At 39.7% G+C, this 12186-nt stretch overlaps 1 protein-coding gene across 1 annotated transcript; it reads right to left on the bottom strand.

Moving 5' to 3' along the window:
* Positions 1-3329: 3329 nt before the first annotated feature.
* On the bottom strand, positions 3330-5222 carry LOC106770314. Its single transcript, XM_014656129.1, has 2 exons — positions 4594-5222; positions 3330-4446 (listed from the first exon to the last, which is right to left on the bottom strand). The coding sequence occupies exons 1-2, from the start codon at positions 5220-5222 to the stop codon at positions 3330-3332; spliced, it is 1746 nt and encodes a 581-aa protein (XP_014511615.1).
* Positions 5223-12186: the final 6964 nt, after the last annotated feature.

Here is a 12186-nt window from a genome sequence, read left to right on the forward strand (position 1 = left end):
GAGTTACCAAGACTCGGTGGGTCTTGATGTAACTAGACACGGTCGGTCTAGTGTAGTATGTATTTGACAAATAATATGCAAGATATGGAGCTAGAATACTGTATTGAAATAATTCTTGAAAGAGAAATTTGTTCCGGAAAGGACAATGAATAACAAAACATTAACTATAATAAAATTTGAGATGGGTTATGTTCCAAGTGTTGGGAACAACTTTTCCGTCCAGGTATTCCAGTCGATATGCTCCGTTCTATAAATCTTCGCTGATTCGGAAGGGTCCTTCCCAGTTGTCAACCAGCTTGCCGTGTGATTTATTTTTTCGTGCGTCACCTCGCTTGCACCAAACAAGGTCACCTTCAGTGAAATTTCGAGGCTTGACTTTGGTATTGTAACGTCTGGTTATCAGTCGCTTCTGAGCTTCATTCTTGATTAAGGCAATTTCACGCCTTTCGGGTAGTGTATCAAGGTTCATCCTTAGTTGTTCATCATTGAGGGTCATATCTTGTATATGCTGTCAGAGGGATGGTTCTCCTATTTCAACCGGTAACATGGCATTTGTGCCATATGTGAGATTGAATGGGGTCTCACCTGTTGATCCATGTGGTGTGCACCGGTAAGCCCAAAGTACTTCAAGTAGTTCTTCGACCCATAAGCCTTTAGCTTGCCCTAGGCGTTTCTTTAACTCGGAGATTATGGCTTTGTTTGTAGCCTCGGCCTGTCCGTTGGTTTGGGGGTGTTCTACGGAACTTGTAACATGTTTGATGCCAAGTCCTTTGAGAAAGTCTTCCAGCGTACGGTCGATGAATTGCCGACCATTATCAGTAATGATCTTCTGCGGTATGCCGAATCGGCATATCAAGTGCCAGATGAAGCTTTGTACTTTTCAGGCGCTGATTGTTGTGAGGGCTTCTGCTTCGATCCACTTGGTAAAGTAGTTGATTGCCACTAGGAGATATTTGCACTGTCCTTTTGCGAGCGGTAGGGGTCTAGCTATGTCCATCCCCCATTGAGCGAAGGGCCATGGAGATACGATACCCATCAATTCGGACGGCGGAATCCGAGTGTCATGTCCATGGGACTGGCAGGAAATGCACTTTTGGACAAACTCCTTGCAGTCTTGCTCAATTGTAGGCCAGTAGAAACCCGCTCGTAATATCTTGGCTCTAAGCGTTCTTTTCCCCGAGTGTGAGCCGCAAATTCCATGATGTAGTTCCTGCATGACGTACTTGGCTTCTTCGCTAGATAAACACTTTAACAGAGGCGTAGTGTATCCACGTCGGTAAAGATCATCTCCTATAAATGTAAAGCGAGCAATCCGTTTAGAATCGGCCGCACTCACCTGGGCGCCTTGTTCTTGCTGAATTATCAACTGTATTATATCTTGCCGCTAGTCAGCTTTGGAAGGAATAACGCTGGTGGTGCAAGTTTCCAAAAGGGGCTGTTCCAGCGTGGTTTTGATTACCGAAGTGAGCTGGGAATTTCCTTGGGCATGTGTGAGCTTGGAAAGTAAATCCGCTCAGGAATTTTGTGCCCTGGGTACATGGATGATTTTAAAAGTTCCGAACGTTTTGATGAGGTCGTTGACTTTGTGATAGTAACGCAATAGATGATTGTCTTTGACCTGGAAGGTTCCATTAATATGCCCCACAACTAATTGAGAATCCATTCGACATTCTAAGTGTTGGATGTCTAGTTCGGCGGCCAAGAGTAATCCGCTGATGAGGGCTTCATACTCTGCTTGATTGTTACTGAGCTGGAACGTGAAGGATATAGCTTGCTCGACAAGAAGACCGTTCGGTCCTTCCAGTACTATACCGGCTCCTGCTCCTCGTTTGTCTGAAGATCCGTCTACGTTCAAATTTTACACGGACGGTTCCGTCGCCGGGGGTAGTTCGGCTGGGAAATCTACTAAGTGCTGGCCCTTGACGGAGCCTTGAGGCTCAAAACGCAGGCCGAATTCAGATAATTCGATGGACCAGGAAACCATCTTTCCTGCTAGGTCCGGTTTCCTGAGGATCCTGGCGATTGGATGGTTGGTTCGGATAACAACTTGGTGGCTTTGAAAGTATGGACGAAGCCGCCGGGCTGCTGTTAATAGGGCCAATGCTACTTTCTCTACCTGCGAATACGTTCTTCGGTCCCCTGCAAGGTTCTGCTAACAAAATAGATGAGTTTAAACATTGGTGCTTCCTGAACAAGGGCAGCACTTACCGAATGACCGGATGCGGACAGATACAGTTGTAAGTCAAACCCTTCGGTCGGACGGCTCATAATGGGCGGATTGGTCAATATGTTTTTTACGGCGGAGAAGGCCGTCTCACAGCGATCGTCCCAATGTCGGGGGACGTTTTTCTTCATGTTCTTGAGTATCAGCTTGATGTGGTCGGAGAGCCTCGATATAAACCGTGATAGAGCGGTGAGATGCCCGACTAAGCATTGAACTTCTTTCAACTTGGTTGGACTTCTCATCTCCAGGATTGCTCGGCATTTGTCTGGGTTGGCTTCAATTCCTCGGTTTGTTAGCATAAAACCTAGGAATTTACCCGCCGATACTCCGAAGGTGCATTTGGACGGATTGAGGCGTAAACCGTACTGTTTGAGTTGATGGAAGACCTCTGTCAGATCTTTTAAGTGCTGCTAATGGGAACAGCTCCGTACCACCATATCATCCACATAAACCTCCATGCAACGTCCGATTTGATGATGGAAGATTTTATCCATGAGCGTTGGTAGGTTGCACCTGCATTTTTTAGGCCGAAGGGCATTACCTCGTAGCAGTAATTGGCTTGTTCAGTGATAAAAGCCATGTTGTCTCGATCTGGAGCATACATCGAAATCTGGTTATACCCAGAGTATGCGTCTAGGAAACTGAGGACCGTGTGTCCGGAGGCGCCGTCCACAAGGCGATCAATGCTGGGGAGGGGGTAGTTGTCCTTGGAAGCCTTGTTGAGATCAGTGAAATCTACACACATTCGCCACTGACCATTCGACTTTTTAACCATGACCACGTTTGCCAACCAAGTGGTGTATGTTATCTCCCGGATGAATCCGGCTGAGATTAGCTTGTCAACTTCCTTCTGTACGACCACCCTTTTCTCGGTGTTGAGCCTTCTCTTCTTCTGAGCTATCGGTCTAGCCTCTCGGAATATAGATAACTTGTGCGTGATAACGTCGGGGTGGATGCCGGGCATATTTGAGGCGCTCCATGCAAAGAGGTGGTTATTGGTCCGCAATAGTGTGGTGAGGTTGCTTTCGTCAACAGGAGTGAGGTCAGCTCCTATGTTAGTGGTTTGCTCATCATTCTTCCCCAGGACGAACGGTTTAATCTCCCCCTAGGGTTGAATCTGGTCGTCTGTGTTGGTCCTCGGGTCTAGGTCGACCAATATAGCTTCAGGCCTTCTCTCCTTTCTGTAAGTCGTGGCTTTTAAGGAAGCGATGTAACATTGTCGAGCGGTTTTCTGATATGCTCGAACGGTGCATATTTCGCCGCTTCCGGACGGGAACTTCATCGCCAAATGAGGAGTTGACACAATCGCTCCGAAGGCGTTCAGGCATGGACGCCCAAGAAGAGCATTATATGAAGTATTGGCTTCTACTAATAAGAAGCGCAGACGGATTTCTTTGGATTGGTCACCGGTACCCAGGCGGGTTCTCAAGTCGAGGTATCCCCAGGTGTCAACGCGTTCTCCTGCGAAACCAACAATCTGTTCGTGAAAGGGTGTTATGGCATCTTCTGTCAGGGCCATCTTCTGGAATGTTGTCCAGTATAAAATGTTGACCGAACTTCCTTGGTCAATCAGAACCTTGCTCACATCATACTGTGCAATTCGGGCAGTAATGACCATAGGATCATCCTGTTCCGGGTCCGGGGCGTGAAAATCCTTGTCGATGAAAGTGATGTCCGACATTGACAAAGGGTTTCGAGCTATCGTGTGGACGCTACGCAAGTTCCGCAAGTGTCTCTTGCGGGCTGAGGATGAGGCTCCTCCCCCAGCAAAGCCTCCTGAGATGGTGTTAATGCGACCCTTTGGGGTCGTATCTCGCTTTCTAGATCGGCTTCTCGAACGCTCTCGGGGGCGTTCGGGTTTTCGGCGCGAAGGCTTGGGGCTTCTCCTAATTTTTCTGGGGGAAAGTCCCCGTTGGCCTGTCTCTGCTTTAACAAATTCCCGCAGATACCGCGCACGGATTAACCTCTCGATTTCGTCTTTAAGGCCTTGGCAGCCTTCTATGGAATGTCCTCGGTTATCATGAAACCGACATATTTTAGATCCGTCCGCATCTCTAGGCGTGCGTCTTTTGTGAATGGTGATTAGGTTGGTTTGGAGGGCTTTGTCGAAGACCTTTTCCCTCAGAGCAGTAAGGTGTGCATAGTGGTCGTAGCGAGGATCGAGCGGAGCTGGAAGTTCTCTTCGAGGGGGCCTTTGATTACGACCCCTGTCACCCGATCGCCTATCATCACGTTTAGTATCTGTCGCGGGAGCTTCAGTCTTCTTGCGGTAATGTCATTGATCTTCCATCTTGATGCATTTGGTCATTTTTTCCTGTAATTCTTCCATGGTTTTCGGCAATTCGGCATATAGATTTTCCGAGACAAACCCCGGTTTGAGGCAGTTGGGGAGGTTGTTGATAATGAACTCATGGGAGACACCCTTCACCCTTCTGGCTGCTTTAGAGTATCTGCGCATGAATGTCCTTAGCGGTTCGTCTCTCCCTTGTTTGAGATTGACGAGTTCGGCAGTGGACACCCTTTCCCTCCGGTTGGCCGAGAATTGTCTTTTGAAGAGAGTGGTGACAGTATAAAAACTGTCAACAGAATTCGGAGGAAGAGTATAGTACCATTCTAAGGCTTCGTCTTTGAGAGACAGGGAGAAGGCCCTGCATTTGACTGGATTGCTGTTGGAGTAGAAAGCCATGGAGTCGACGAAATTTCGGAGATGGTGTTCGGGATCCGTTGTCCTGTCAAATTTTTCAATTTGAGGGGGTGGTCGATCGGGCATTATGGCTTGCATAACTTCTTCAGTGAAAGGTAGCAGTTCAGGTGATCGCGGAGGGCGACCATTGTCCTCACGGCGACCATTGTTTCGGCCGCTATTGTGGCCATTGTGGTGGCCGTCGTTATGACCGCCAGTGCGGCTGTTGTCTTCCGTCATCTCCGATTGTCTTTCTTTGAGTCGAGCTATCTCTTCAACAAGTTTCTGATGTGCCTCCTGTTGCTGATGAATCATCTAGGTTTGTTCCTCCAGTTGAACCTGGAGCCGTCTTATGAGTTCCTTATGATCAGTACCGTCCATGCTTCTGGTGGTCACCATAGGGAGTCTTCGTTTTCGGCCCCACGGTGGGCGCCAAAATGTTTCGGTAGGAATTTCTGGGACCGAAAGCACTAACCTCGATGACACGATTCTGCTTCCTTCTGATATGAGATCTTCAAATGTCTTTGCCGTCCGTTCTTCAGACCGTCCGTCAAGTTGCAACCTTCACCCGGGAGGGGGGGTGGTACCTGTAAAGGCACTCCGATGATCAAGTTAGACGTCGGTGTAAGAGAATCCTCAGTCCTCAGCAAGTGGATGCTTAGAACGGAGAGAGAGTGGAAACTCAATTAGGTGCGAAAGTATGAGTGTGAGAGAATATCAACGTACCTTGTTTGGAGCCTTTAGTTCTTTACTTATAGGCTTTGGATTGATATGAGATTAACATAATAAAATAAAATATAAACAGAATAAAATATAAACAAACTTTACCTGATATATCTCCACTGAGATATTATTCGGTCCGTGATAAATGATATTATTCATTTATTCATATTTGCGAGTTGATGGGCCCCGAGCCCAATAGGGCTGGACCAATCTGTTGATTCGACCCATTTGATTAACAAGCTTGACCTTGGCCGCTCGATTTAGCAGACCGGACGTCAGAGATATACTACCGTACAATTAGCTTAATTGAATTTTTACTCAAATAATTAGGAAAAATTATTGTCTAATTTTAATACCTTTTTCCTTTCACAAACTTTTCATTTCTCTTTATATTCTTATTTGCTAAATATTCTCTTTTTTAATTTTTTCAAGTATCAGTTTTGCGTATTAGTATGACAACATTTTTATTAGAAATATGATTGTTTTTAATTTAATGATAGATTGTGTTTTAGATTAAATTTTGAAAACAGAAATATACGGATACTCGTTTAAAACATAAAGTTGAGACAATTTTATTTCTGTTTGTTTTGCATAAAGCAGAGATAGTGGATATATTTTTTGTACCCTATATTTCTCTTCTCATAGGTGTGGATAACGGAAGCGGTGCAGGAAATGGAAGAAAGTAATGACTCATATGAGTATCTGTGTGTTGGGAAAATGAGAGGCTTTGTTTGATGTTGAACTTGGACTGTGAAAGTTTTTTTCTTTTCTTGGTCGGAAGAAAAAGCAACCTGTGTTAGAGTTCCTACGAAAAATAGGAAAACTACGAAGGTGGAAAACGCAGCCATGGAAGTGGTATGCGAGGTGAGGTGAAGTGAAACATGAGGACCCAATTGAGAAATGTTATTGGTAGTTTTTCCTTTAGTTTCTTTTTCCCTTTTCTTCAACAGTTCTTGAACCTAGGGCATGCAACTTGCTGGTTGCATGTTACTGGTAGTTTTTCCTTTAGTTTCTTTGTCCCTTCCAACTCTAAGAAATGTGTTCTACACCAATTTTGGTGGCTTATAGGTGCTGTCAAACTCGCCTCTGTGAGGAGGTACTACTAGAGCGTTCCTAGGAGTGTACTGTTAAGCTTTTCAGGTAAAGGGAGCTAATTATTTTGTGTGGATTTATTTTATAAAATATATGCATGTTGGATTTGAAGTTCATGTACTGTTTGAATTACATTTCTCACTGTTTCATATATCTATTGAGTATGAATATGTTTCAGCGTTTCATGTGTGGCTAAGTTTATAATATGATGTTCTGTTGGGACTGTTTGTTGTTGTCTTATGTAATTGATCTTGATATGAGCTTGATTGCGTAAAGAAGGAGCCTGTGATTTAATTCCTGTGCATTGGTTGATGAATCTAATATGTTTTTGAATTAGTTATTGACTGTGATTGATAATGTTTTGGAAAGGCTGTGGGTGAGACTTTAATTAGCATCGTTTGGGTAGTACTTGATGCATGGGTACTGTTTCAGAGTACTGGGAGAGGGGGGTAAAATATAAAAATCGGGCGTTTGAGGTTTAGAGCACAACAGACTAGTTTAGGTAACTTAAATAAATTAATTAAAATTGGTTGAGAGCCTTTCTTTGGTGGTAGGATATAAGGGACTTAAAAACCTAAGTTGGCACATCCCTGATCATAGAGCAGCCCTGGCCTGGTCCATTCAATTGTGACTAGTCATATGTGCTAGCGCTGAAGGTGATCTGATGCGTTCACACATCTGAACCCTTTCCGGTGACCAATTGGGTAGTGAGGTGAGGTTGAGAGCAAGCATTCCGTGGTAATGAATAATTTAGGAGGCAGTTTCATAATTAAGGAAACATTATAAATTATTTGAAGGTAATATATATCATAATATACTATATTAATTTACGTGTATATATATATATATATATATATATATATATTATTATTATTATTATTATTATTATATGTAAGCTGGTGCATGCAGTGGCAATTTTTATACTTAAAGAAAATTTTGGTGTTTTATAAGTGTTTGAAAGGTATAAGTTTTTTTATATTATATGGTCTTTTGATATTGAAAAGACTGGAACAATTAAGTTGCAGAGAATAATATACTTTAAGTTAATATAATATAATATATTAATATAGTATAGATATATAAGTATGTACAAGAAGAAGGGAATTGTTACTTAATATTATTATAATATAGTAATATATATATATATATATAAAACATGCAAAGGGAATGTGGATGATAATAAATTCTATTAATATAATATAATATAGTTGTTTGTAGGATTGGTAAATACATAATATTTATAAAAGAGAATGTTGATATAGATGGAAGTTTTCATAATCATTTAGAATATTATAATATGTATGAATATTTGTATGTTGGTTTAATATAAATATTATAATTTAATATGACTATTATAATAAAATTAAAGGAAACAACTTTTCATATATTGTACAAGAGATTAGGCATTGTAGGTAAATTATAAAGATTCTGGTATTGATAAATTTAGATTAAATTTATGGAGATGTTACTTTTATAACTTGTGATGAATGAGTTATGTATCTGGTTGAGATTATGTATATGTTGATTGTGGTAAAAAGTATATGATTACAAAGTGATGAAAGTACGATCCAAGTGGTAAACCAAGTTCCATCTGTGCAGAATCTCTTGGTGAGATTCTTAGTGTTTTAGAATGAAAGTAGGAGCTCAGTCTTGGGGGTCTTCCTGACGCTCCAATGGTCTTTCTTCTCATGTAGAGAGGACTGAACCATGTGGTGAGGAGTAGCAGGAGGTCTTAGTCTTGGAGGCTTCCATCATGCTCCAAGGCGCGGAACAGACTAATCTCGTGAGTGTGGCAGGACGGGGGAGCCCAAGGCGGGGGAGCCTAAGTATCACAAGCCACCACGGGTGCATGACCTGCCATAGCTCGACTATCATTCTAAAGTCCGGACGAGTCAAGTCTAGAAGATAACATGCTAGNATCTGTGTTGTATATATTGCCTTGCTTGTATATACTTTACTTGGGTTGAATCCAGTATGTTCATGTTGGTATAATTGCATGCTTTTTATATAATTAGCTCACCTTTGCTTGCTTGTGTTTGTGCCATGTTTGTGTTGTTTTCTTTTGTAATGATCATTCACTTGGATGGGAGCAGATGGCGAGGAGGTTACTTTGGAAACAACTCTTAATGGGGATGGTAGTGCTGTAGTTTAATCCACTAGACCTCATTTCTCTTAGTCATGTTATTTTAAAGAATCTTTTCATGTTTTAAAATTTTTAATTCCTTGTATTTTCAGGGAGAAACTTTAGTACTCCACTTCCAAATTCTAAGTCCTTTTTAAGGATGACTGTAATCCTATTACTTTTAACTGCTTTCTAGTATTATTCATAATGACGCTTTTATTATATTATATATCTTTATAATATAATTGGGATGTCACATTTATGGTATCATAGCAGTTTGTTCCTAGGACAACCTACGGGTGATGGGTTTGTCGTGACTTTCCTATGGAAAGTTGAGTCTAAATGGTATGGTTTACCATTTATTCCAAGTCTAGATAGTAGAAATTGTGTATCTAACTGGAAGTATTGGGAACAGTAAACATCTTGATAAGAGTAGTGAGGGTGCACACTCATGACTCTATATCAAAGATGATTTTCTTTTCTTAATTCTAACCCTCATTTGGACCTCTAAAATTTCCATAACCAGGAGTGAAAGCTTGCCTGTTATTTTCTATTATGGTATCAACATTAACATTCCCCTAAGCTTGCCTTGGCCAATTCCGATTCGGCGGGGGCGACTTGAATGCATCTCTTGTTCCTCGACCTTGGTAGTTGTTCATGTTATTTGATGTTTGTTGGAATCTGTTTCTTGGCTCTACTCTTTTGTACCTATTCTTAGTCTCAGCAGGAGAAACTTGTGCATTAGATTGGACGTTATTTTCACCTTGAGGTTTAGTTCTCCTATACCTGTTCTCAGAAACAGGAGGAGATATAGGATCATTACTTCTTGATAGAAAGGCTGATTCTGTAGTAGCATTTGTTTGATAGTCAGGAGAATAAGTCATGTTCATATTGTTGTTAAATGCAGACTGGGAACTTTCAGGAAGCTTGTCGCCACTAGAGGGGTCCTCCTCTGTTTCAAATCCAGATTCTGCATGACTCTCACATTCAATAGAATCACTAGGATTGGCTGTTGAAGTCTCTATATTTGCTTCATTAGAAAATTTTTTCCCACTTTTCTTCGCTACCCCATACTTAATGTGTCTGACTATCATATATGTATCTTTTTGCCATAAATGGTCCACTTTTCACAATGCACACATCTCCCAGCTGCAAATAAGTTTTAAAATGTAGAATGAAGGGTTTGTAGAGAAAAGGTATAAAAAAAAGCAAAAAAAAACTTAAATTGTGGTTCAGACAGGAAAAAAACAAGAAAATAAGAATAATCAAACCAGAGCAAGGAAAGGAGAAAATAATGCTACCAAGTCCTGATCTTCTTTGCTTGATGATACCTTGCACTTTTTTAAATAGACAAAAAAAAAATCAGTCATATTTCTGCGAAATCATTCACCAACCGAGTACATGATACACGGTAACTCATACATCTGTTTAGAAACAGGAAGGATTTTGTCTCCTATCAGTATCAATTATGTTTTTTTTAAAATGAATATTAAAATATACTATACTGTTAAGCTATGTGATTTTCTGAAAATATATGATTAGCAAATTGCTGGTTTTGCTTCTTCGGTTCTCTATTTTTTTAAATTTTATGAAAAGTACCTGAACATTGCCATTATACGTAATTTGTCATTTTGTTTTCCACTACACCAATATCACCTAAAGCTATATTTAAATTTTCACTCTGAAATTAATATTTAACATATATTTAATAAAGTCTTTTGTCATCAAGATCACTTAAACTTCTATTGTATTCCTCTAGTGTGAAGTTAATATTTATCTTAATAGTTCATAGTCTTTCATTCATTTTTTCTATTAATAATTAATTACTACGTTAAGACATACATCATAGTTATATTATATAATGAATTTCTATTTTTATCCTAAAGCTGTATTGATATATCATATAATAATATTTTTTATTCTAATCCTTTGTGAAAGTACTTTAAAGAAATTTAATTGTTTAGAAATGACAACTATATACGTACAAAAATTAATCCCATAAAAACTATATTAATAATATTTAGCTTACAATTACAACATTGTTCCTTGACATAAATAATATAGAAATCTAATTCAAACCCAAACAGTAGAGAGAATACCTTCAATCGATAACCCTTCTCCAACTTTCCAACCATATCAGCTTTTTCTTCAGATTTTTTGCTCTTTGAAAACATCAACAGCGGAAATCTCAATCCACCAAATTTTCCTTTTCCAAAATGAGTTAGTAAAACACGACTCTCACTCAGGAGCCAAACACCATAGTTAGCCACAACACACACACATATATACAATTGCAAAGTTCAACATTTCTTCATACTAATTGAAACTTTAATGGCATATTGTCTTCACCAGGGCACTTGTTTGAGTTAGATGCTAAAAGCCATGACCTATTTTGTAAAAAGCAAGTACATAAGAGCTAAAAATGAATAAGATTTAGCGCAGCTGATAAAGCATGCATTCTAGTTCAATTGCATGGGCTAAAACATTTATTTCCTTGGCTAAGATTTGATTTAAAATAAGGTAAAATTAATTCTATAGAACATAATTGAGATGTGTATCCAAATTAATCAGTTCCATGGATTTATATCGAGACATGTGCTTTTAATTAGAAAATGTGAAAATCGGATTTTCTACTGCCAGAACAAACAAGGGCTTCCAGCTCACAATTGGAGACCTAGTAAATAATTCTAGAACAAACATGCTACTAGACTTAATTTATAATAGTAGTTTGCTAAAACATTTAAAAGATATAGAAAAGTGAAAGGAAATAGAAAAGGCTTACAATTTTGTTTTAGAAAACTGCACTTCTTTAACATCCTTTCTTAGAGTCTTCTCAGCCTGCATTTGTTAGAAAACTGATTAAGAATAAGAATATTACATCTAATGATCTAAGTATGACTACAGGCTAGGGGGTCAAGAAATGCATATGGTTCAGGTAAGTGAATTAACGAAGGGAAGTTATAGTGCTTAAATTAGTTTTGTTGTTGCAAAAAAAAAAAGAATTTTACTTTGGTGATGAGATAATATAATTGGAGACTATGCTACTCCAGAGTGGAGATTAGTAAAGTAAGGTGAAGTCCTCAGAATGAGTGTGGTCAAAGGTTATCAAGAGCATAACAGATGGTGATTAAATCAGAAGTTGCAGTGATCAAGTCAGTGGCTTCTTAGAAGAAATAAGAGGAGGTAAAAGGATATCATGTTACCAATAAGGGAGTATTGGTAAAACCTGAAGATAAGTTTTGATGATGCTGCAACTTGTAGTTTTTGAATGTAATAGGAAAATACTTAAAAAGCAACTTGTAGATTTTGAATGTAGTAGGANAATGATAAACATTGTAATTT

The sequence above is a fragment of the Vigna radiata genome, chromosome 8 (assembly GCF_000741045.1).
Source record: "Vigna radiata var. radiata cultivar VC1973A chromosome 8, Vradiata_ver6, whole genome shotgun sequence".
Taxonomy (NCBI): Eukaryota; Viridiplantae; Streptophyta; class Magnoliopsida; order Fabales; family Fabaceae; genus Vigna; species Vigna radiata.